Source organism: Lachnellula hyalina (genome assembly GCF_007821495.1).
Source record: "Lachnellula hyalina strain CBS 185.66 chromosome Unknown contig00189, whole genome shotgun sequence".
Classification (NCBI taxonomy): domain Eukaryota; kingdom Fungi; phylum Ascomycota; class Leotiomycetes; order Helotiales; family Lachnaceae; genus Lachnellula; species Lachnellula hyalina.
In genome coordinates this window covers 34,131-56,531 of record NW_022157303.1, presented here as the reverse complement: position 1 = coordinate 56,531, position 22,401 = coordinate 34,131, and the positions used below count along the sequence as shown (strand labels likewise).

Here is a 22,401-nt window from a genome sequence, read left to right as displayed (position 1 = left end):
GGAGAGAAAGATACCGAGGTTGCAAGGCACAGGAAAGAGGCCAACAAGGGGTCGAGAGCGAATCATAACAGAAGAGATCAAAGAGCGAAGAAGATGGCTAGGGGTGGCTTTCCTGGGTAGGTCAGCTGGGAGTGCATAATATATTAACAAAGCATATAAACGGAGCCTACACATATCCATGAAATCAGCAGCGACACATTTAGAAGTATGATAGAAGTCATATAGCATGAATTGCATCAACTATATCATTCTCATGGTAGTAGTGATTGAGCTCTACATCACCATACACCTAGTATGATAGCCAACCTATGGAATAAACATCCAAATTAATGCCATAATGATGTACATCGTTACCAAGCCCTAAGTTTCCAAACAAAACGCCGCAAATGATCCCACGCCAATTGCTCAATCGTAAAAATGCAGGTATTGTACAAATATAGTACATGTAACTCGCTCGACTGCAATGCAATAGAAATCATCTCGACTAGTCAACTTCCCAACTTCCGCCTACATCAGTACTGCTTGTCGTAGCATTTCTTTTTTCTTTTGAAGGCTTGGGGGTAATACTGATTCCGAAATCATCCTCGTTACAAGGAGCAGCACCATATTCCTGCTCAAAATCCCAGTATACATTTTCACCTTGGTTTGAGAGGAAGCCTCTCCATTCTCCAGCGGCAATCTTAGATGCAATATTGATCATTAGATGAAGTAAATGGCTTGGCGGACTTAACAAGATCTTGGCGGTTGTCTGTAAAATCGCTGTAGGTAGGTGTCTGGTAGTTTGTAGACGTCGTGACCGTCGCCTTCGCGGGGGAGAGAACAGGTTGACAGCGGCAGGTAGGGGGGATAATTGTCGACGACGAGAGTTGCTACTAGTCGTGGCTCGATGCCGGAAGTTAGGTCGAATCGTTGGTGGAGTAATAGCTTCAGGTCGTTCATCGTCGGACTTCTCAGTGGCGTCGTTAATTAGTGTGGGTGTTTTTGGTGGGGGTGAAAGGCTTCTCTCTGTTTCAGATAATATTGTGGATTTCCATACACCAGGTGTCTTTGGGGTTTCGGGTGCTGCAGTCAACTCCGATATGTCTCGTGCATGAGCTCTTTTTGGTAGGATGATCTCGCTATGTGGATAGGGATAGGTTTGGGGAGATGAAGGATCGGAGTTTTGCGGCGAAGGGGGGTCGAGAGGAGAGTGCCAAGATTGAACGGAGTGGAAAGAATCAACGCTGGAAGAGAAGTCGGAATCCGATCTAGTGACTTCAGGCCGTCCTAGGGGTGACTTTGTGCGTTGCTTCGAAGGGGGGCTAGTCACCAAGGAGAGTAATGGCGGAGCTGTAATTGATCTACTACAATTCTGCATTGCAGTTGGCCTGCTATCCGAGTCCGGCTCATAAATCAAAGGTTGGTACGTTGGCTGAAAATGACTTGTTGGGGTGATATTTGTATCGTCTGTGGCATCACTAAAAGTGTCACTTTCCTCTTCCTCCAGCCAGGAGTCACTTTCCAAGATTGGAATTGTGGTTTCAAGCTCTGAGGTTGGTGCTATTTTTACGGTGCTTGTTAGGTCAGCCTTCATCTCATCTTCGAGCGGGAAACGTTCCGCCAAAGATAGTTCAGAAAGGTCCGTGGTCACATCAGTGGTGTGAGAGGGTATAGTAGCATTAGTCATTTGCTGTACTTGGGGCTCTAGGGAAGCAGCTGGAGTTTCTGATGATGGAGCCATTGTCCCGTTATTGTCTCGCTCCGCAGAATTATCCAGTATGGGTGAGTTTCGGTTGCCATCTTCTTGTAGGTATGCTCCCGGCGAGCCTGAGGGCAACCTTCCTGTCGATTGTCTCTCCACCGGCTTCCACGGGCGCTTTTTTATGGGTGTCTTTGGGGCTTCCGGGAGCTCTATAACAAAATCTCGCTGAAAAGGACATGGCGTCTTTTCGAACAGTAACACTTTTGATAGGACCTCTTTCAGTTCCTGTATCCTTGTCTTGTCCTCGGCATTTTCGTTGGGGACTTCGATTCTCCAATAATTAGGACGTCGAATTTGAAGGACAAATTTGCTGTCTCCATCGACACACCCTGTTGGACGTTTAGAATAATACAGTACTGTGATAGCATTGGACTGACATGATTGTGATTTGGGTAAGATTGGTCGTAGAGCGTTTGCACAATTGAGAAAAGCAACAGACTCTGGTGCTCGATATATACGTAATGGACCTGTACAAATAATAATCAGCGTCTGTTCAGCTAGAGATCTCCCTCCTGCATCTCATCACTTTGGAGGAATCTGCCACGGGTTGACATGTGGGTAGTGGTGAAGCTCAATAGAAACCATTGTAAAGGTCCGCCGCAACTGAGCTTCTAGAAATTATTGTTGTGAAATCATCGCAGCTTACCTATAGCTATCGTTCTCTCATACCGTGACACCCAAGGAAGTGTCCCTGGTGCATCTTCTTCCACAGCTGGACTCCCATGGCTCGAGCCAGGTCGATATATTGAGTTTGGTGTAGTGAAAGCGACAATGCGAACGGAAGGCAGATTATACAGGACTTCGATTTGCGGATCTGGAGTAGAAGCAGTCCGGGCCACAGGCTGACTGAAAGACCGAGTGATCATGATTTTTGTGTGTGTGGTGTTTGCTGGAGGTGTCTTGAAACCTGGGACCTGAGACCTACAGTAGGTACCTATCTGTTGCAGCCTCTTGCCGCGGGTGTCCTGCACATGGCAGAGGAAGGCGGCAACATCAATCCTTTATCTGTGATGCTGGCTGTCTACGCGACAGCTGTAAAGAAAGGAGTATTCGCAAAGGAGTACGGTATGGCGGGGGCGGGTATAATTGAGGTTTTGGAGATGCAATGCTATCATTGCCTGGGACGGAGTACCAAGGTACAGTAGTGTACTTACTGTACTGCAATCCAGAAGGCTGGAAGCGACAAGGACCCGACCCACCCGCACGTGGTACAGTACAGTACAAGTACAGTGCCTTCTCATGCCTCCAACATATCAACAAGACACATTAAAAACAACCCTGTAATCAGACATAAGCATGGCCCAAAGACCAATCTTGAGCAAGGAGCGCCAGGAGCAGCTTAAACAGAAACTTCAAGTTTCCAGCTTCCATCCCGATGCGATTCTGAGGGGGGCGCAGCTCACCATAGTTGGTGGTCAGTTACATTTACAGTTACAGTTACAGTATGGCAGCCTCGTCGATCTACTAACACCAATATCTCAGCTCTGAGGGCCCTCCAAAACCCGAAACTCTTCACTTCGGAGCATTACAAGCAAGCTGCTATAGCTGTTGCGGCCGGCATTGCCATCCGACTTCTCATCACGATCCCGGTAAGCATCATCGTCATCATCTTCATCTTCATGTCTTCTTCCAGACCGGGCCAGCGCTGACGTGCGGTGTTGTCCAGATCATTGGCATAAAAGTGCTGCTCTGGTGTCTGTCCTTCATTCTGGACTTTGAACATGCCACTTGGGACAACGATATCGTCAAAGGCCTGGATTTCATCCAGAACTATGTTCTCCAAATTCCATTCTTTCTTATGACTATGATGAGATATGTCACTCCCACGCTTGACAATATGTAAGTTCTCTGACCATACATTTCAGGAAATACTAGCATACTAACAATCCCAGGTTCATGGATTCGTAAGTACTTGTCTCCTGCTTCTGAGTGTGTTACTCATATTTTTCTAGTTTAGCTTGGGTGGATAAGACATACGTGAGCACCCTAAAGACCTTAAGAATTCTCTCCTTTTCTGCTGGAATTTGTAGCGCGTTGGTTCCTCGAATTGTACATGAAGAGATCACTGACTTCTTGGATCTCAGTACGCAAAGCACACGGGAGAAGCCCCGTCCACGTTGCGAGAAGCCTACTATCCCAATCTCCGCATGTATGCCACTAGAGACGGCAGCACGCATACTGTGAGTAAAGCCGAGGCAATCACCATGTTCCTGATGAAATTTGGCAAGAAGGTAAGCATTTCAGTGGATTCCCAGCGATAAGTTATACTCCTTAGCTCTGGTTAGAGGGTGTCACGGAATACGGACTGACGCTCTCCAACTTTCAGGCAGGAGTTTCGCTCACGATCTTTGCTTTGTCTTATATTCCATACATAGGCCGTTTAGTATTGCCAGCGGCTAGTTTTTACACTTTCAATAAAGTCGTAGGACTTGGACCTGCAGCAGTAGTTTTCGGAACAGGGCTGTTCTTACCTCGCAGGTATCTTGTCATATTCTTGCAAAGCTATTTTGCTTCAAGAAGTCTAATGAGAGAACTTCTCGAACCATACTTCTCCCGTATCAAGTTTACAAAGGAGCAGAAGAAGCACTGGTTTCATGACCGAGAGGGTCTGCTCTTTGGCTTCGGCGTTGGATTTTATCTCTTCCTACGAATTCCGCTCCTAGGAGTGTTGATTTACGGGATTGCGGAAGCCAGTACTGCTTATTTGATTACTAGTAAGCAAGCACCATCCTCGGAGCATTTCGTTGCTTTCTTCAGACACGTGCGAGAGTTCGAGTCTCTCCTTACTGTATCGAAAATTTCGAGACACTGATACCACTTTCTTGATTCTGAGACCTGAATTAAGCATATCTGACCCCAAGAACTTGCAGAAGTCACCGATCCTCCACCATCTCCAGCTAGCAGTGAGGGATTTGCTGCCAGTCAGCAAGAGTGGAAGAATAAGCATGAGTTTCTGAGTCTTAAATTTTCAGACCTCGACACCCACACTACAACGCACAATCGCTCACACCAAGAACAAGACAATGGCACAGTCGAGACTCAAGGAAGCTCGTCGGGTTTACCATCTGGAGCCCCACCGGCTTATACGGAGATGAGATCTAGATAGGATAGGTACAGTATCCTGCTGTGTTTTGTACGAGGTAGTCATGGCATGGCATGGCATGGTCTCTTCTTTGGAACGACGGATGGTGACGTCAGAGAGCCGAGGGCTGATGCTGATATGTAGGAGTACCAGTACGACTAACTAAAAACAAATACTTGGGATTGGAATTGGAATTGGAGTTTCAAACGGCCGAAGTTGAAAGTGTGAAGTGTCTATCTATCTGTCTGAATGCACTCGATGATTAATTAGCGGGTGCCATTGGTCCTTAAGCTAGAAACCAAACCCCGCACCGGACGCGATCGTTATCAGCACTACCTCACCTCCTTATCGCCCCCTCCCCTCTCCTCTTACGTTACGTCGATATTATGCTTACTGTACACTTACAACGGCAATCATAATCACATACTAATAGCCACTTATGGTCTTCAATTCTCTCGTCTCTTCTGTTTTACAATACTAAGTATTAAATCTTGTCACCATTTCTAAAATTGGCTCTCATCCTGCAGATTCTTTTACCCAGACCATTCTCTCCGTCTCCTCAGCAATCATGGGCTTGACAGAGATCCGTAAAGTTTGTGAGGTCTCCCTCGATACCCCGGCCGAAGAGCAATCTAAAATTCATAACCGATGGTAAGAATAGCCAGTTCCTTCCTTCATATCTTCCTGAGGTGGACAAGACCCTCACTCCTTTCCCTGATCTCAAAACACCCAATATTTGGACAAGAACTTACTGGTTCCCCCGTCGCCCAGGCATCCCGATATCCCATTCGCGGGAACAATCAAGAACAACGAAACCGTAAAGATTGAATGCGTAAGTTGCTGGTGTACAAACGGGTTAGGTTCGCAACTTACACACCATAGATCGACTGGACGGGTGGGCAAATAGGTAATTCCAAGGCTCGCGTTTAAATCGCGTCACAATCTCACAGCTACCAAGGAAACAATGACAGTGCGGATGATATTAAAAATGTCGACCTCACCCGCATCCATTATCTAAGTGGCCCTTTCGAGATTGAAACGGCAGAGCCTGGTGATGTTTTGCTTGTGGAGATTATGGATGTACAGCCGATGGAGTCCGCCCCATGGGGATTGTGAGTTATTTCCCTTTTAATCTGATTCTTATGCTGATCCATTTAGTACTGGTTTGTCGCCCTTGAATGATGCTACATGCTTCCAAATTGATGAAGATTCCAGGAGTTTTCGACAAGAACAATGGAGGTGGCTTTATGGACGAAATTTACCCCACTGCAGCCAAAGCAATCTGGGACTTTGAAGGAATTTATTGCACCTCGAGGCATATTCCACATGTCAAATTTCCCGGTCTCATCCATCCAGGTATTCTGGGCTGTGCTCCATCAGCAGAAGTCAGCCTCCACACCCACTCTGCAAGAGCACTGCTGAAATATTAGGTGCTTGCCACATGGAACAAGCGTGAAGGCGATCTGATTGCAGCAAATAAGTTGGATAGGATTGTCGCGCAGGTACGTCAGATATTTTCCACTCTGAATTTTTCAGGATTTGGTCGTTTTTTAGACACCATTCAAGCATCGACTACTCCTGAATCATGGTCCCAACTCCAGTGGAATGTTGTTCTAGTTTCCAAAATCTACTATATAAGACAATACTGACCCCGAGGTTTCCATACAGCCTCCTAATCCTCAAAATGTCCATGCGGGAAGTGCCTCTGAGGAGGTAAAGGAAAAAGTTGGCCGCGAGGGTGCGAGGACTATTCCCGGTTTGTGCTTCTACAGATTAGTATGGACTATGGCAAAGTTACTAACTCTTCGACGAAAGGCCGGCCCGAGCACGGCGGCAACTGTGACATCAAGAATTTGAGTAGAGGTAGCAAAATCTATCTCCCGGTCCACGTTTCGGGCGCCAAATTCAGTGTCGGTGATCTTCATTTCAGTCAAGGAGATGGAGAGATTTCCTTCTGTGGGGCTATTGAGATGGCAGGGGTGGTATGTGCAACTTATCCTCCATCCCATTCTCTCTCTGGACCCAACTTATCGGCGTCTTAGATTACTATAAACTTCAAGGTCATGAAGAATGGCATTGCAGATCTGGGAATGAAGTCCCCACTCTATCTTCCCGGGCCGGTCGAGCCACATTACGGACCTGGGCGCTACTTGACGTTTGAAGGCTTTTCCGTCGACCAGCATGGTAAACAACACTATATGGATGTCACGGTTGCTTATAGACAGACGATACTTCGTTGTATCGAATATCTACGCCGATTTGGGTACTCTGACTATCAAGTCTACCTTCTCCTATCATGTGCTCCAGTTCAAGGACATATTGCTGGGATAGTTGACATTCCGAAGTTCGAGACTCCCCTCCCATAAAAAAGAACTTGAATTAATCCTTTGTAGTGCATGCACAACTCTTGGGTTTCCTATTGACATCTTTGACGTACGTTTTCAGGACCCTTTCTTGTTTCTAGCCCAGCATGCTTTGGGAGCCTTGAGGACAAGTGTCCCACGGCCCCTCAAGCATTGTTGCACCCTCCCAAAACCTCACAACAGAAGCAAAGCTAACTCGTCGTTCTTTGCAGTTTGATATTTCTCCAACTGGCCCCGCCACAAAGCTGGATATGGGCAGCTGTGCTTTCGAGACCGGTGTCACCGAAGGCAAAGTTACAAACGGAGGTGCCAACAGCGAGATCTCTTGGGGTACGTCTCTTTTTGAGAGCATTGCAGTTCCCTTTTCTGAACAAGTTCGGTTTATTTTGCTCTCCATCTTTTCAACGTCTCAGAAGTCTCGAGACGTTTTCCCAATTCCCATACACTTCTTAATTGGGCATCGCTGACTCTGGACATGGTAGGTGGAGGGTTGACTTTCAGAGAGAAGTAGTGACTTTACTTGAAGATTCTGATCTTGCCATCTGCATTCAAACCTCCGAAACCTATATTTCTTAGGCCCAATCAGGCTTTAATAGCAATACTTATGATCCCTGCGTCCTGGGTTGTTTGTTATTATAGGATAATAGTCACTATCTTGTTTGCATGAACTACAAATGAAGTACAGGATTTGAGATACAAAATGCTCGTAGCTTCTGTTAGATCAGTTTGGTAGTCCATATTCCTTTTATTTTGAGACATGATCGAAAATCAACTGGGGGGAGGGGGATGGTTAAACGCAATTCATTCATTGTGTTCCTAACTCTACATATTGATTTTGTCCAGGGTGAGATAATGCTGAGAAGACAAGAGAACACTATCTACTATTCATTCCCTTCAATGCACTGACGATCGCCTGAGTGGGTGTTTTGTCACGTAGTTGACGTAGCCTCCTCGGCAAACCATATTTCTTCAAAGCTTGCGAGGAACAAGCTTGACGGAAAGTGGTCCTTTCTCCCAAAGAACAAAAACCTACAACAAATTAGTATGAATTTAGGTTCTTCCAGTTAATAAAACTTACTTTCTGTGAATTCCAATTTTGAGCACTTGGTTGAAGCTCCAAGTCAAAATTCCAAAGTACTCGCGCCAAAATGAGACGCATTTCCGCATATGCAAGACTACCCACGGGACCCGGTCAGTGAAAGCCATAATCGATTGAAAGGAAGGACAACTCACTTCCGGCCAATACAGTTTCTTGGGCCGAAACTGAATGGCTGAAACACCTTTGTGTGATCATTTGCATATCTCGCTGGTGGCTCCTTCATCCAACGTTCCGGTACAAACTTCTCGGGATCCGCGAAGTTTTTAGGGGAGCTATAACTTGCCCACTGATGAACTGACACTACTGTACCCGCGGCCACATATTTGTTGTTGATCACGTTCCCTTGGGATACACGTGGTAGTCCAGAAGGAACCGGAGGATAGGTGCGCAATCCCTCTTCGAGGCAGGCCGTGAAGTACTCAAGTCGCTGAACACCATGAATGTTGATGTCGTCTTCCGTGGCAAATGTGTTACGGACGAGTTCTGTCAAAGTTTTGAGGACTTCGGGAGTGCGTAGAAGGTTATATGTGATTCCAGAGAGGAAAGTCGCGGCTTTGGGAAGTTAGAGAATGGCTATAATTCGGGGGGTAAGCAATACGTACTTGTCTCACTGCCAGCAAGGATGAGAAGTGCTGCATTGCTCTCAATCTCCGCAGTCGTCATTCTGTAATGATTAGCTGAGTCACAGCTGAGGATGTGGGCAAGTCTACCCTTTCTCGTCGTTGTGTCGAAGGATATAACTCATGAAATCAACACGGTCTGTTTCTCCTTGGGCCATCCTAGTCCTTGCTTTCCCCGAGGCAAAGTCATAATCCACCTTCTGAGCTGATTTCAATTCTGGTGGACCCAAGGAATATACTAGTTTATCAAAAGGCCAGGGGAAATGCTTTGAGACTCTCACGAATGTGCCATCCTTGAGGGATCGCCACATATTTGCAATCCAAGGCTGCGAAATAATGAGATCGAAGTGACAACACTGATGGCATTGGACTTACATGAAGATCGTCCGATTCTAAACAGCTAAAATCTTCACCGAAAGCTAGGCTCCCGAGGATATCAAAAGTAGTATAGCTTTTGAAAAGTCAGTCTGTAATTGACACTTGAAGTCTCGAGTATTCAACGAATTTCACTTACTTGTACCACAATACCATATTCAACACGTTTGTTTCGGGGTTTTTCGCCTTTTCTTGTAATCTCGAAATCAACAAGTCAACGTAGCCGTTAATCAGGGGTTCTTGAGCGGAAAGTGCCTTTTCAGAGAACATGTGAGCTTGGATACGTCTCATGCGGCGATGTGTTGGGTCGTCGGCGCTGATTATGCTTGGTGTGCCATTTAATTCTGGTCGCCTTTTCGAGACCTCCTTGGGCAGGTTTCCATTCCCATTGGGAGATCGATGTCCGTAAATGTCTGGAATCACTTCAATACACTATGTTCCGTCTGGTTAATATTTAGGTGCGCTCTTACCAATCCACTAAACGCGTTGTTAGCTACCAAAAGTTTGCATGGGGATTTCGGGCCACGTACTGCCTGTGCGGTGTTATAGGATAGCTCGTCTGGAGCAATTCGGACAACATCCCCATACTTTTCGTGGAGTGAGGTAATATACTGAAGCATGTCCCCATTGAATGTATGATACGCCCAGACCGCTCGAGTAGCCTTTGATAGGAAAGGTCCTGGGTACTCTCGCAGTGGGTGAAAGAAGACGTTATAGACAAACCTCACTCCGAAATACAAGATAGTCTATGAAGGGATGAGGGTCAGGACTGGAAGTTACGGTGTAGTGGGCGACCTACAGAAGCAACTACCAGAACTGGCAGATAGATTAAGTCGACCATTGTTGTGGCCTGTATGTGCCGTGAGTGAATTTGTTGGAGTAGAGTGTTCTCATCTACGCAGGGACGATGAGAGACAAAAAATGGGAGGTCTAAAATTGTTCAAATTGTCTTCGTATCAGTTCGACAGTGTCTTGCAACGCTTATATAGTAAACGCACCTGGTACTGCTAAACTCAAGTTGCATAAGTGCTATCGTTTCCCAGCCACACACCCTCTTTTAATAAGTGTTAAACCACGTAAAGACCCCATTAAAACGTAGGCCATGTTTAACTGAGTGGCTAGATGCCCTTGCAGTTGTCGTAAAATAGATCCAATGTCTATGGCAAGGGTATTTCAAGCCCCTATATACAGCTCCAGATGTAGCAATATCATTTGTCGACTGCCCTTGTATTTACGGTGGCGGAAGGATCATCGACATTTTTAAAGGGGGGGAGGGGTAGTACTACCTTGTTTGATGTCTGCTCCTAACGCAAACAGGTTTTTCCGAATGGTGCTTCACACCGTCGTTTCCACCTTTGAGTCTATGCTATGTCCAACTTTTATGCAACTGAAGCAGTCTTTCCAGCTTCCGATGTCTTTTATGAACGGATATGAATGCCGGTCGTAAAACAAGAGGAGGGGTTCAAACCGCGATCGAGTACAGACAGATAAGTGACTTCTATTTGCTACTGGCTAAATAGGAACTATATGAATGTGCCGGTTGAAGATGGGGTCAGAAGTACTTTGCAAAAGACCTTGCCCACTTCTTGATCCTAGCTACTCGCATGTTTGCAAGGTCTGGCCACTCCTTAGTGTGAATAGATAGAATCCCACACATATGACTGGCTTACTCGGAGTGCGGGACTAAAGCAAGCATCTTAAAGTGAGGCATCTTAATTGGAGCCCTGTCTTTAGTTAATCGGTAATATAAGCTCCTTAATTGGCACGGAGTACATAATTATGGGGTAGATATAGTGGGGAGTATCAAGTTTCAAAAGAAAAAAGCGAGCACAGACAGGCATTTTTACTTATAAAGTAAGAGGCTCATGAAATTTGGTAAAGAAAGCTTGGACCTAGAGACATTCCGACATTGCTTTATCATAAGAACAACAATACAATTCGAAACAGAAGATGCATCTCTACAGATAGATAGGAACAAAGTCATAAAGCTCAAAGCTCAAAGCTCGTTAAGCTTTCCGAGGCATGAGGTACGTAATATCCAAGCTATGAGTAAAGTGCCGGTCACATATGGGCACGGGAGCGACCGCTACTAAGCTTCATAGAGTAAGGTGTGATGGCATCGGCAACGCACGGTCTTCTCCTCCACTTTTCAATTTTCACTGGCCCTACGGAGGCGTACCGCGTATATTGCTGCATAAGTAACACTTGGCCATATACCCCACACCATTCGAAAGTTGCAATGTCCGAATGAGGAAAGAGCGGCCAGAAGGAGCCTAGCTTTTGCATACATGACTTTGCCGAGATGCGAAGCGTTATTTATTACATAGTAGGAGTTGGAAAGAGAAAGTAATAGACGTTTAGAATAATACTATGGTATAACCTAGTAGGTATTAATATAATTAACTTGGTTATTACTTACTTATATACTAAATAGTATATGAAGTAATAAATTTAACTCTATTATACTACAAGCGTGCTACATCATACTGTAGCGGGACTTAGAGAAAATAAAACGCATCTTAGAGTATACGGAGTAGTGTAGTAGGCGCCTAGTAACACTTATGCTTAAATTATTGGCGTAGGTATACCATGCAAGAGGTGGGCTATTTTAGCCGTACCCGACTTAGCCAAGCATAAAGCCGCCGTCCGACATCTATACACTTGTCTTTTGGGGGGAGGAAGAACTGAGATGATTGGGACATCGGTCTCAATGAACCTCCTACTCCATTATAAACTCCTTCGTAGAGAGAAAACCCCGACCCAATGCAGCCCAGTAGTACCCCACATGACCATCCTTGGTCGGTGAGGCCATGGCTATGATCTCTTGCTTGCTCTAGACTCTACGTAGGTAGTTAGATGGGTCAAGTGACGACGCAACTAAAATAGATCTCTTCTTCTGAATGCGGAATTATGGCCGGAAAATTTTGGCAAGGTTATCCCTGTTATTGTGATGGAATTGTTCACCAGAGAACACACGGAGCTGTTGAAACACCTGATCGAGAGGAATATTCATAATTTGCATGCCCTGTATGTCTAATAAACGCCAAATCCTTCTTCCATCTATACCCATCGATGCCTATGTTTTTATTCGCTGCCCAACGGCGCTAGCTATAAAAGCTTTCCTTCTCACTGCTTCGCATTATTGGCAGCACTCGCCTCGGCAGTCAACTTCAGTGCTCGCGGAGCATCGTCCCTTGGAATGTAAAGCTCAACAAACTGGAGAACCTCCGCTGCGTTAAATGCCTCGTCCGCAAAGAGCTGGTTGACTGCAGCCTTCGTCTTGATCTGGAAAGTTTTGTATGAGCCATCCTTGGCACCAAAGACCTTGATAATATCCTTGAAATTCCAGGCTGCGATGTCGTTATACTCGGCATCTACTCCGTGGATGAAGCGTTCGATTGTGAAGCCGTCATTGCATACCACAAATCTGTCGTTGTTAGCTCAGTTAACGTGCGTGCAAGGACGAAGAATTAAATGGGCCCGTACATAGTTACTTTCAGGCCTAGACGTATCATCGTTGATACTTCTTGAGCAGTCAATTGGAATGATCCATCGCCCACGAAGAGAATTGTTCGACGAGAAGTTCCTGCATCCCGCGCTGCCAGAGCCGCACCTTGAGTGGCGCCGACGGAATATCCGATGCTTCCCCACAGAACCTGGGAAAGCGCAGTGACGTTCTTCGGGAATTTAGTCTCCCAAATTCCAAAATTACTAATCGACGTATCAGCATAGTCAGAGGTTGAATTTTGGGACAGAGGCAAAGAGCTTGGGAGCTGTTTCAGGAGCCCATATGCATGCTCCCGAGCCAGCCCCCATATGAAAAATGTGCCTTTCATATGACAATAAGCTTACCTTGTGCAGTCTCAGTAATGACGATGTCATTCTCCTTGAGGAATTGACCGACCCTAGGCCAGAACCAGGCTTGTGTAATAGTGGGTGTGCCATCATCGTTGTTGTCGACTTCGTTTTCGACAGTAGGGCCTGCTACAGCCGATAGCCTGTTAAGATCGATTTTGTTGATGACTTGTCTTAAGACACCACGCATATGCACTCCCGGATATTCCGAGTATCTGACTGTGATGTGTGTACTATGGAAATCGATTGTATTGAGCTGGGATGTCTTGTAGGAGAAGCCAGCTGTGTTGAAGTCGCTCTGGGAAGCGATCAGTTCTGATTAATAAGATAAGGCGGGAGTTGTTTACCTTGATTGCACCGATAGTCAAGATCAGATCTGAAGCTTCGACACGCTTCTTCACATCTGGTTGAGATCCTTCTCCGGCGTACACTCCGCCATAGTTAGAATGTTCCTCATTGACAGCTCCTTTGCCCATCGGCGTGACGAAGACGGGTAAGTTCGTTTTCTCGATCAAATCATGAACTTCATCCAAAACCTGCAGGTCCTCGGTGTTAGCGTTGTTTATCAAGAAGGATTTTGAGGTTTGAGAGCCTTTGGTATCTTGGAATATTGAGACATTGAAACGGGATACTGTAATTCTAAGTGGGCCGAATAAGAAAATGAATCAGGCTTACCCTGTGTCGGATTGCACACGCATCAACCAAGATGATGGGGTTTTTCGCAGCTAATAGGTATTTTAACACCACATCCACGACGTAAGCCTCCCTGTCTGGATCATTTTCTGGTAAGCTTAAATCGATTGGAGTCTTGAGTCGCTCGCCCTCGATCTTCTTTTGAACGACATCGGTAGGAAGACTGAGATAAACTGGTCGGGACTGGATCCAACACTGCTGCAAAGCGTGGTCGATCTGAGAAGCAACCGTGATGGGGTCGTTGAGCTTCTCCATAACGCAAGAGATACCTTGACTCATATCTGAAAAGACATTGAAATTGCCGTTGCCAAGGGTGTGATGTAACAGCATGCCATTTTTCTGTGACGCTGTGGAGGGGGTGCCCACGATGTGAACGACCGGAACATGCTCGGAATATGCACCTTTGAGAGAACTGAAATTAGCATTACCCCTTAAGGAAGCAAAGTGTGAGAGTAAACTTTGACTGCTTGCTAAAGTGGAAAAAGCCTCATTCTCGGACTAACGTACCTGCCATCGCATTTATGGCTGAGAGCTCTCCAACTCCGAATGTGGTCACGATGGCTGTTGTCGCGGGGTTAGTATTGCATGGTACATAATAGCATCTTGAAGAGTGATGCACTTACCTGATATGCCCTTGACTCTGGCATAGCCGTCCGCTGCGTAGCCTAAATAAGTTAGGATGGTGTGCTGGAGCATATAATCCACAACTAACCAGCATTGAGCCTGGGTGATATGACTGTCAGTTTCGTCCCATAAAGAATATCTCGAGTGCAAAAGGGGAAAGTGCTTCTAGTTCGGAAGTGTACATGGATTTAGGGTACATGAGATAGAGCGTAATATCGTAATCTGAGGGAAGGGAGAATCTTACTCATTGACGTTGCCAACCCATTTCAGACCAACTTTAGGGACATAATCAAGTGCTATCAGATTATAATCTATTCACAAGTTAGTATAAGCTTTGACAGGGGTTGGCTGAGGAGAGAAGCGGTTCGCAAGACGGGACCCGAAGTCATATAACAAGACCTCGGCTCCCTACTGAAATGAATGCGAAAGCAAGAGCAGAATTTGACATACCTCCAGGTACGCCATGAATTGAATCTACGCCGATTTGTTGAAGACGGAGGAATAGATACTCGGCTACGTCGATTGGGGACTTGAGGGCAGAGGTTCGGTAGTCGGCCATGGTTTGATCGGGGAGTAAAGAGGTAGGTAGGTAGTAGTTGGGGATATAGTATTGTAGTAGTAGCAGTAGATGTGCTGAGAGGCAGAGGAGAATGGAAAGGATGGCTCGTTGTTGAAATATATATACCTTTTGTCGTTTTCTATTCCGCCGAATTGGCCGCACGGTAAGCCAAAGCTACGCAGAGTCAGGCCATGCACCATCCACTTTAACCTACCTAGTATGACGACGGATATCGCACACGCCACTCAAACAACGTGAATCGAGGGTATGGGTCTGGACTTTGGTATGTTAATGCCACATAATGGGAATGAGCATGGACATGCATAAGCACCAAAAACGCATTAAACTCATTCATCGCCTGATCTTTCTCAGCTTTGCAAATAGTAAGTCCGTCCGATAGATACGGGAAGTGGCTTGACCCTCGAGAAAAAGAGAAGAGAAGAGGCTACTCCTGAATATAAATGCCCGAAAAGCCCCCTGTCCGTCGAATCCGGTGGTATTTTTGGCTTGTTGCAGTTCTCACATGGTACATTGTCTGCATGGATTTTACAGAATATACGCTTTTATACGCGTACTAAGTAATTCCGCCACAGCATCACAGTTTTATCAATTGCTATGTCTGTAGGTTATCTACATCGCAACTTTCTTATTCTTGGAAATGTATATATTGCTCCCGTACTCACACCATATCGTGTGTCGCTCGGCAGGCTTCCGATAAAACAGACAAAGAATCGGATGAAATGGGAGGACGCTACTTGTCTGTGGCTGATGCTTTCGTGATTCGTCGGATACCGTAACCACCACCAACAACAATACTCTTGATACGAATTACTGTATATCCGTAAAAGAGCAACCCCATCATCTGCAAATCCATCTGCATACCGTGCCCGCCTACGCATTGCGATCGCCGCCCCTGTATCCATATTCCCCTCTTCCTCTTCCGTCGCCATCACAATCGAGTCTGCCGCTCGTGTGTCGGATCTCGACTCGCCGTAAGACGAGACGAGACGAGACGAGACGGTAGGCAACGCTCACAGGACGAAAGCTGGTCGGTCTCCTGCGAACGCGAACGCGAACGAGCGAAAAAATCTCCAAGGCGCCGACAGCTTCTCGTCTCTAGAAGATGCATGGGTTACAATGACCAGTTCGCGCCCACGGTCTTCCTCAGCTCGTTCCAACAATTCAGATGTCAACAGACCATCAGCCTCGCCTCGAAGAACCCCGGGTGGCCCTGGACTGACTGTCCCAGACGGTCAAGGGCATGGCCTCTTCCTGAACGACGTTCCTGCATATAACCTTAGTAGCTCTTCAAATCTGCTGGTTCCCATCTACGGCACCGCGTCGCCCTATCCATCCATCACCGCCTCGAGCTCGCCGTTGAGGCCAAGGTCACGATCAGCTGCCGCAGAGCCAATTCCCTCGCCGTTGTTTAGTCCAAACACTCCGTATCAACCGTCGGCACTCCCAATGTATCAACCGGCTCAAGCTCAAAGAGTGGCAGATGCCGCCGCACGGCAATATGTCGTTCCTCCGCCCCCGCCCATGTCACCGCCTGCTCATATGGGCATGTCTGGCATGTCTGGCTTGTCAATACCGCCGCCCCCACCCCGCCCCGTCACAAACCATTCGCATCAGCACCCAGGTGTTATGGTACCGCCTCCTCCAGGTCCTCCCCCAGGAGGATTACAATCCAATTGGCAAGGCAGCTGGGGGAGATCTTACGATTCGAGAGGCTTTCCTCTCCCACCTCCAAACCCGCCCTCAAATACACAACATCAAGCGTACAATCCAGGCCAGTCTTATGTTAATCATCACCCGCCGCCCCTGTCTATACCTCCGCCTCCAGCTTCGGAACACCAGATGTCGGCAACTTATATACCCCACGGTGATTCTTTTGGGCCTGGTGTTGGCATACCTGGTTTTGGTAGACAAGAGCCAAGCTTTAGCAGGGGAGATAGTGCAGAGTAAGGACGATCTCTCCAGTGCTTACTTAACCATTTCTTTGCAATTTCAAACAGTTATGGAACATTATCTTCTTAAACTACGTTATCAGACTCCAAAATGCTAATACTACGTCCTAGATTCTCTGCGGTGTCCGACAGCTCCAGAACATCTAGGAATACTATGGATACAAGCTTGACTACGCCCATGGATGAGCAAACCAGTTGGTATATTGACCGTGAGCGAGACAGACCGTATCAGACGCCATCAACTCGATACCCCAACATTCACCTACCGGAGTACAACTCCTCAGGCCCCCCAACTGCTACTATACTTAATCCTCAAATATCAAACAGGGGACTCCATACAACTCCAAGTTTCAGTCAACACACAACCAGTAGCAATTTTAACACCCCTGTTTCTCCCAATGATGCTGGCTCGCAATGGCCCATGGACCGTGTACTATTGTGGTTAGCCAGTAACCAGTTTTCGGGTGACTGGCAAGAAACCTTCAAAGCGCTCAATATATACGGTTCCGTGTTTTTGGAACTAGGTAGTGGCCATGGAGGAAGGGGAAATTTTGGCATGATGCACCAACAAGTCTACCCTCGACTGGCAAAAGAATGTTCTAACAGCGGCACCGGCTGGGACCAGGCCAGAGAACGCGAAGAAGGAAAGAGAATGCGCCGTTTGATTCGCGGTATCGTCACGGGTCGGGCAGCAGACTTTCCCAAGTCCGCCCATGTCAGGCGAGAATCTTCAACAGCGAACATCCCAAGTGCTGGCACTGAGGGCACTCTTGAATCTTCACCGAACCTCAGCAGAGAGATACATGTATCGACCCCTAGCACTGCAAACCCTGATGATGAGAGTCCTGGAAAACAAACGTTTAAGAGCACGGTGCCGGGTGCTGCAGCACGAAAGGTTTCTATTAGAAGTACAACTTTGCCTATTTTACACAACAACAGCGGTGCTTTAGTGGATTCCGATCATAACCAACAAAGCCGCGGTGCTCACCGGAACGCTCTACGCAATATTGATGGAGATGGTAGCAGAAGACATAGCCCAAGTGCCAGCAGTGACGCCGGCGAAGGCCATTTTAGGGGACCAGCCTTTCGAGTAGACGGTAGTCCCAAGAGCGAAAGCCCAGGAGGCACATTTGCTACCCTGCACTCTGCAACTACCGGAAATCTCCCTGCCTCCCCTCACAGCGCGAAGTTTGGCCACCGCGCTTGCAATAGCACAGAGTCCATATCCTCAAATGCTGCGATATATGGTTCTGGTGTGCCCCCCGGTGCAAGTCAGGCTCTACGAGGTGGGATGGGAGGAGTAGTCGGAGAATTAAATCTCGTTCGAAATCAGGATAACCGCCGACACGGTGTGGACAGCTCCCGGCCTTCCCCATCGGAGCCGGGGGATCGATCTGCGTCTATGGATCCGCCCGGCTCTGCGAAAGAACCAAAAGGCCTTTTCAAACATTTCAGAAAGAAGAAGAAGGAAGATGGGGCGGCTCCATCTCCAGATGAGCCTAATTTGGAGTCTCCTACAAGCCCATCGCTATCATTCAAACCATCCTCTTTTGGATATGGCAGAATCAGCAACTCCAGCGAAACTTCTCTCAATCGGCCTTCCTCAACCTTCTCGGCATCTGAGCATGACCAATTTGTAGGCGGTTATAAGGGTAGACGCAACATTCCGGGTAGAACATTCATTCTTGCGACCTTGGATGGATGGAATTATCGCATGTGCGATGTGTCTGAAATTGATTCCCCTACTGAGCTTCGTAGTGCAATATGCGCCAACTTGGGCATTTATAATATCGAGTTCGCGCAGTTCTTTCTTACTGACCTCGGAAGACTTGTACATGATGAAGCACTCGACGATCAAAAGTTGCTTCTACATAGAAGAACTAAAGCCGACCAGTCTGGAAGCCTGAAACTGTTTATCAGGGCCCCTGCATTCATTCTCGTCCCAACCTGGGCCCCAGTCTGCAGGCCTAGACATGAACTTTGGAAACCAGCTTGGTCTCTCGCCTAGCTTGCCTTTGACTACTCCGCTCGATGAAGACGCTTATGCTACTCTTAATGGGACCAGAAGACGATCGAGTTCTTCGCCGCCAGCCTCCCGACAAAATACAATCAAGGCTACCGCGCCAATCGATCGAGATGCATCAGCTATGGACCAATCCGACGCGCTACGAGATAGACTGAAGCATTTTAAATATCTTCAAGAGAGCGGCGAAAGCCAGCTCCCAGAGTCTGAGAGACAGGCGTTTATGGAATTGGCAGCTAGTGAACATAGGGCGGAGATGGAGCGAAAGCAGAAGGCGTACATGGAACAAAAGAAGGCAAGCAAGCAGACGCAGCCATCTGGTGATGCTTCTTTTGGTATCGTTGGTCGAAATGTTGATTTTGATCAGCCACGAAACTCGCCTTTCGAGGGAGACAAGAAACACGATAGTCTTTTCCCCCAAAGAAGACCTCCCCCGCCGCCAGCCGAATCGGCAACGTTGATCAAAGCCAACTCGTTAAGTAAGAAGACGGGCCAGCAATCGCGCCTTTCTATTACAAGTATCGATAGCAATGGAAATCGCTTCTCGGGAGGTGAACCTGCAGGCTGGACTCCACAAGACATGTCTGAACAGGCTAGGCGGAAACCTGTTCCCAGCTCACCCCAGGCTAGTAGTGGTATTGCTGCTGCACTTATCGGCATGGGCACTCGGCTAGGTGGGGTAGGCCATCCAAGCCCAAACAATCCCTCGGCCTCATCGCCAAGTAAGAGATCACCGCCGGTCAGCAATGACCAAAATGAGCGAGGAAGGAGTGCTATGTCAACCGTGGACTTCGGGACTTCGGGTTCGGGTCGGAGTAGCCCAAGGTCGTCAAGCGGGACCCCGGGAAGCACAACATGGGGAAAGGGAGACACACCTTTCAGTGTTCCAGATTATAGGGAGGAAGGAGGCGTCAGTACTGGGAGACGGGAACGCTCTTTATCACTGAAGATACCCGAGACCTCCTCAGTTGCCAAAATCCGTGAGGGAGATACACGACAAGCACCCTCCCCGTCTGATCTCAGCCCGAATAGTGCTCATGCTAGTGCCGGTATGATGGTACCAGGAAACCGTAAGTCTTATGGGCCCAATCTTGATTTCACAGAATTCAACATTGTTTTTGAGAACTCTCCCAAGCAAGAAGAGCAAATGGACTCCGACGATGACTCCGATGATGGCCTCTTCGCCGTGCCAATAGCATCTCGCAAACTAGCCAAGAAGTCAAGCATGAGAGGGAATCCCACAACTGATTGGAATGTCAATGGCACCGAGCAACGGCCAACCTTGTCCATTAGTACCAGGTCGAAGAAGACACTTTCAGTATCGTTTTCCTCTCCACAACTAAATAGCGCCGCAACTGCGAGCACTTCGAGAACACCCGAATTTGAAGATGAAAGTGCTCGAAGTGGTAAGCGGCCGCTACGACGCACTCCTGCTTCCGCTGAGGGTGGCTGGTCTGCGGAATCCTCAGAGGACATGAATGCGAAACTTCTCCGGCGGGAATCTTTCGCAAGGGAAGATGTTTGGGCGAGTAGACCTCCTGCGGAAGCACTCATCAACCACCTAGACGATTTCTTTCCTAATCTTGACCTGGATCAGCCAGTTCTGGAGGAGGGCGCCAGCGGGTCGCCGCCTGTGTCCCCTATAGCAGAACAAGGAACCTTAGAACAACTTGCAGCTGCTCAGGCAGGAATGACGATCGTTGAACCAACGATCAACACCCTTCGAACCAGCTCATCTTACAACGATGGTGATACTTTAGGTTCTGATGAATCTACTTTGAAGGCTTTAGAAAGACCTGGCTCGATTCAGAGTATCGCTCAAAGAAACGTCCGCCGATCAGGAGGCCTGGGTCGAATGAAGTCAATCCGTGAGGTAGCGAGAGGGGCCCATGAGGCCAATAAGCGGTTTACGGCTCCAGTCCCAAAAGGTGGACCATCAAGCGCAATTCTCCGACGAAAGAGTACCAAGATGTTTGGAGCCAACATTGTTCAGATCAAGCCCCAGCGCGGAAGCATGATCCTGCCGCAAATTCCCCAAGACACAATACCCAAACGACAGGCGACATTCCGATGGTTCAAGGGTCAACTGATCGGCAAAGGTACTTATGGACGTGTGTATCTAGGTATGAATGCCACGACTGGTGAGTTCTTGGCCGTAAAGCAGGTCGAGGTCAGCGCAAAAGCTGCAGGGAACGACAAAGACAAGATGCGCGAGATGGTTGCTGCTCTCGACCAAGAAATCGATACCATGCAGCATCTTGACCACGATAACATAGTCCAATATCTTGGATGTGAGCGGAAGGAAATGTCGATCAGTATCTTCTTAGAGTATATTTCCGGTGGCAGTGTTGGAAGTTGTCTACGAAAGCATGGCAAGTTTGAAGAGACGGTTGTGAGCTCTCTAACACGCCAGACTCTGGCGGGATTGGCTTACCTTCATCGAGAAGGTATTCTACATCGGGATCTGAAGGCAGATAACATTTTACTAGATCTCGACGGAACCTGCAAAATTTCAGACTTTGGTATTTCTAAAAAGACGGACAACATTTACGGCAACGACGCCACAAATTCAATGCAAGGATCTGTCTTCTGGATGGCCCCTGAAGTTGTGCGATCCCAACAAGGCTACTCTGCCAAGGTTGACATCTGGTCTCTTGGATGCGTCGTCTTAGAGATGTTTGCTGGCCGGCGACCCTGGAGCAAGGAAGAAACTGTTGGAGCTATCTATAAGCTTGGAAGTCTGAATGAAGCACCTCCTATTCCGGACGATGTCGCGCTAAACATCAGCCCACTTGCTGTGGCCTTCATGGCTGATTGTTTCACTATGTGAGTATTTCCATTATTTGGGGTGATATGTAGACGGCTAACGAGCAATACAGCGTCCCCTCTGAGCGCCCTACAGCGGACACACTTCTCTCACGTCATCCTTTCTGCAAGCTTGATCCTAATTATAACTTCCTTGATACGGATCTATATGCAAAAATCCGTGGTGCTTACTAGGTTGGGGTTCATTTGGTAACATTATAAAGGCGCTAGGTTCTGGATAATGAAATAACGAAAATGCATTGAGCATGTACTGATATCCTCTTTTCGTCCCCAGGATCTACTTTTAGTCAAAGCTAGCGCTGGCGTGGGAGCGTTCTGGTTTTGGATTCTTTGTATCTGGTGTATCAATCAGGTGGTAAATACTGTAGCAGGGGTTTATTAGTTATTGCTACCTGGCAAAAGGATGGGAATATACATGTATATTATGAACTGTCAAATCAAAACTATACAGCATTTGGATATGATCAAAAAACTAGGGTCAAGTACCTGGCGGTATGTTTATTTACTTACTAGCGGCCGCACCGCGGGGCAATCTACTGGATATTTTATTTATCAGCCTTATCGGCTCGCT

The 22,401-nt window shown here is 47.3% G+C and overlaps 7 protein-coding genes across 7 annotated transcripts; 4 read left to right on the top strand and 3 right to left on the bottom strand.

Moving 5' to 3' along the window:
* Positions 1 to 484: 484 nt before the first annotated feature.
* On the bottom strand, positions 485 to 2,607 carry LHYA1_G007870 (uncharacterized protein; the record flags this gene model as incomplete). The annotated part of the gene is made up of 2 exons (XM_031152795.1): positions 485 to 2,070; positions 2,388 to 2,607. 2 exons carry the CDS (start codon positions 2,605 to 2,607, stop codon positions 485 to 487), a joined length of 1,806 nt encoding a protein of 601 aa, XP_031002083.1.
* Positions 2,608 to 3,037: 430 nt separating this feature from the next.
* On the top strand, positions 3,038 to 4,847 carry LHYA1_G007869 (uncharacterized protein; the record flags this gene model as incomplete). The annotated part of the gene is made up of 8 exons (XM_031152794.1): positions 3,038 to 3,155; positions 3,224 to 3,330; positions 3,408 to 3,580; positions 3,634 to 3,645; positions 3,694 to 3,718; positions 3,826 to 3,972; positions 4,068 to 4,455; positions 4,612 to 4,847. The coding sequence occupies 8 exons, from the start codon at positions 3,038 to 3,040 to the stop codon at positions 4,845 to 4,847; spliced, it is 1,206 nt and encodes a 401-aa protein (XP_031002093.1).
* Positions 4,848 to 5,391: 544 nt separating this feature from the next.
* Positions 5,392 to 5,939, top strand: LHYA1_G007868 (putative formamidase; the record flags this gene model as incomplete). The annotated part of the gene is made up of 4 exons (XM_031152793.1): positions 5,392 to 5,474; positions 5,595 to 5,655; positions 5,706 to 5,730; positions 5,782 to 5,939. The coding sequence occupies 4 exons, from the start codon at positions 5,392 to 5,394 to the stop codon at positions 5,937 to 5,939; spliced, it is 327 nt and encodes a 108-aa protein (XP_031002085.1).
* Positions 5,940 to 6,004: 65 nt separating this feature from the next.
* On the top strand, positions 6,005 to 7,697 carry LHYA1_G007867 (putative formamidase; the record flags this gene model as incomplete). The annotated part of the gene is made up of 7 exons (XM_031152792.1): positions 6,005 to 6,208; positions 6,254 to 6,325; positions 6,561 to 6,579; positions 6,639 to 6,805; positions 6,866 to 7,167; positions 7,446 to 7,516; positions 7,600 to 7,697. The coding sequence occupies 7 exons, from the start codon at positions 6,005 to 6,007 to the stop codon at positions 7,695 to 7,697; spliced, it is 933 nt and encodes a 310-aa protein (XP_031002086.1).
* A 458-nt stretch (positions 7,698 to 8,155) lies between these two features.
* On the bottom strand, positions 8,156 to 10,121 carry aclL_1 (Cytochrome P450 monooxygenase; the record flags this gene model as incomplete). Its single annotated transcript, XM_031152791.1, has 10 exons — positions 8,156 to 8,215; positions 8,265 to 8,361; positions 8,420 to 8,837; positions 8,888 to 8,949; positions 8,996 to 9,231; positions 9,281 to 9,356; positions 9,420 to 9,693; positions 9,751 to 9,757; positions 9,811 to 10,026; positions 10,080 to 10,121. The coding sequence occupies 10 exons, from the start codon at positions 10,119 to 10,121 to the stop codon at positions 8,156 to 8,158; spliced, it is 1,488 nt and encodes a 495-aa protein (XP_031002087.1).
* Positions 10,122 to 12,406: 2,285 nt separating this feature from the next.
* Positions 12,407 to 15,011, bottom strand: pdcA (Pyruvate decarboxylase; the record flags this gene model as incomplete). The annotated part of the gene is made up of 10 exons (XM_031152790.1): positions 12,407 to 12,707; positions 12,767 to 13,109; positions 13,133 to 13,433; positions 13,483 to 13,671; positions 13,811 to 14,229; positions 14,336 to 14,389; positions 14,452 to 14,493; positions 14,541 to 14,551; positions 14,697 to 14,763; positions 14,903 to 15,011. The coding sequence occupies 10 exons, from the start codon at positions 15,009 to 15,011 to the stop codon at positions 12,407 to 12,409; spliced, it is 1,836 nt and encodes a 611-aa protein (XP_031002088.1).
* A 740-nt stretch (positions 15,012 to 15,751) lies between these two features.
* mkh1 (MAP kinase kinase kinase) lies at positions 15,752 to 22,004 on the top strand (the record flags this gene model as incomplete). The annotated part of the gene is made up of 6 exons (XM_031152789.1): positions 15,752 to 15,804; positions 15,860 to 16,003; positions 16,049 to 16,975; positions 17,093 to 18,812; positions 18,940 to 21,830; positions 21,884 to 22,004. 6 exons carry the CDS (start codon positions 15,752 to 15,754, stop codon positions 22,002 to 22,004), a joined length of 5,856 nt encoding a protein of 1,951 aa, XP_031002084.1.
* Between the last annotated feature and the right edge of the window lie 397 nt (positions 22,005 to 22,401).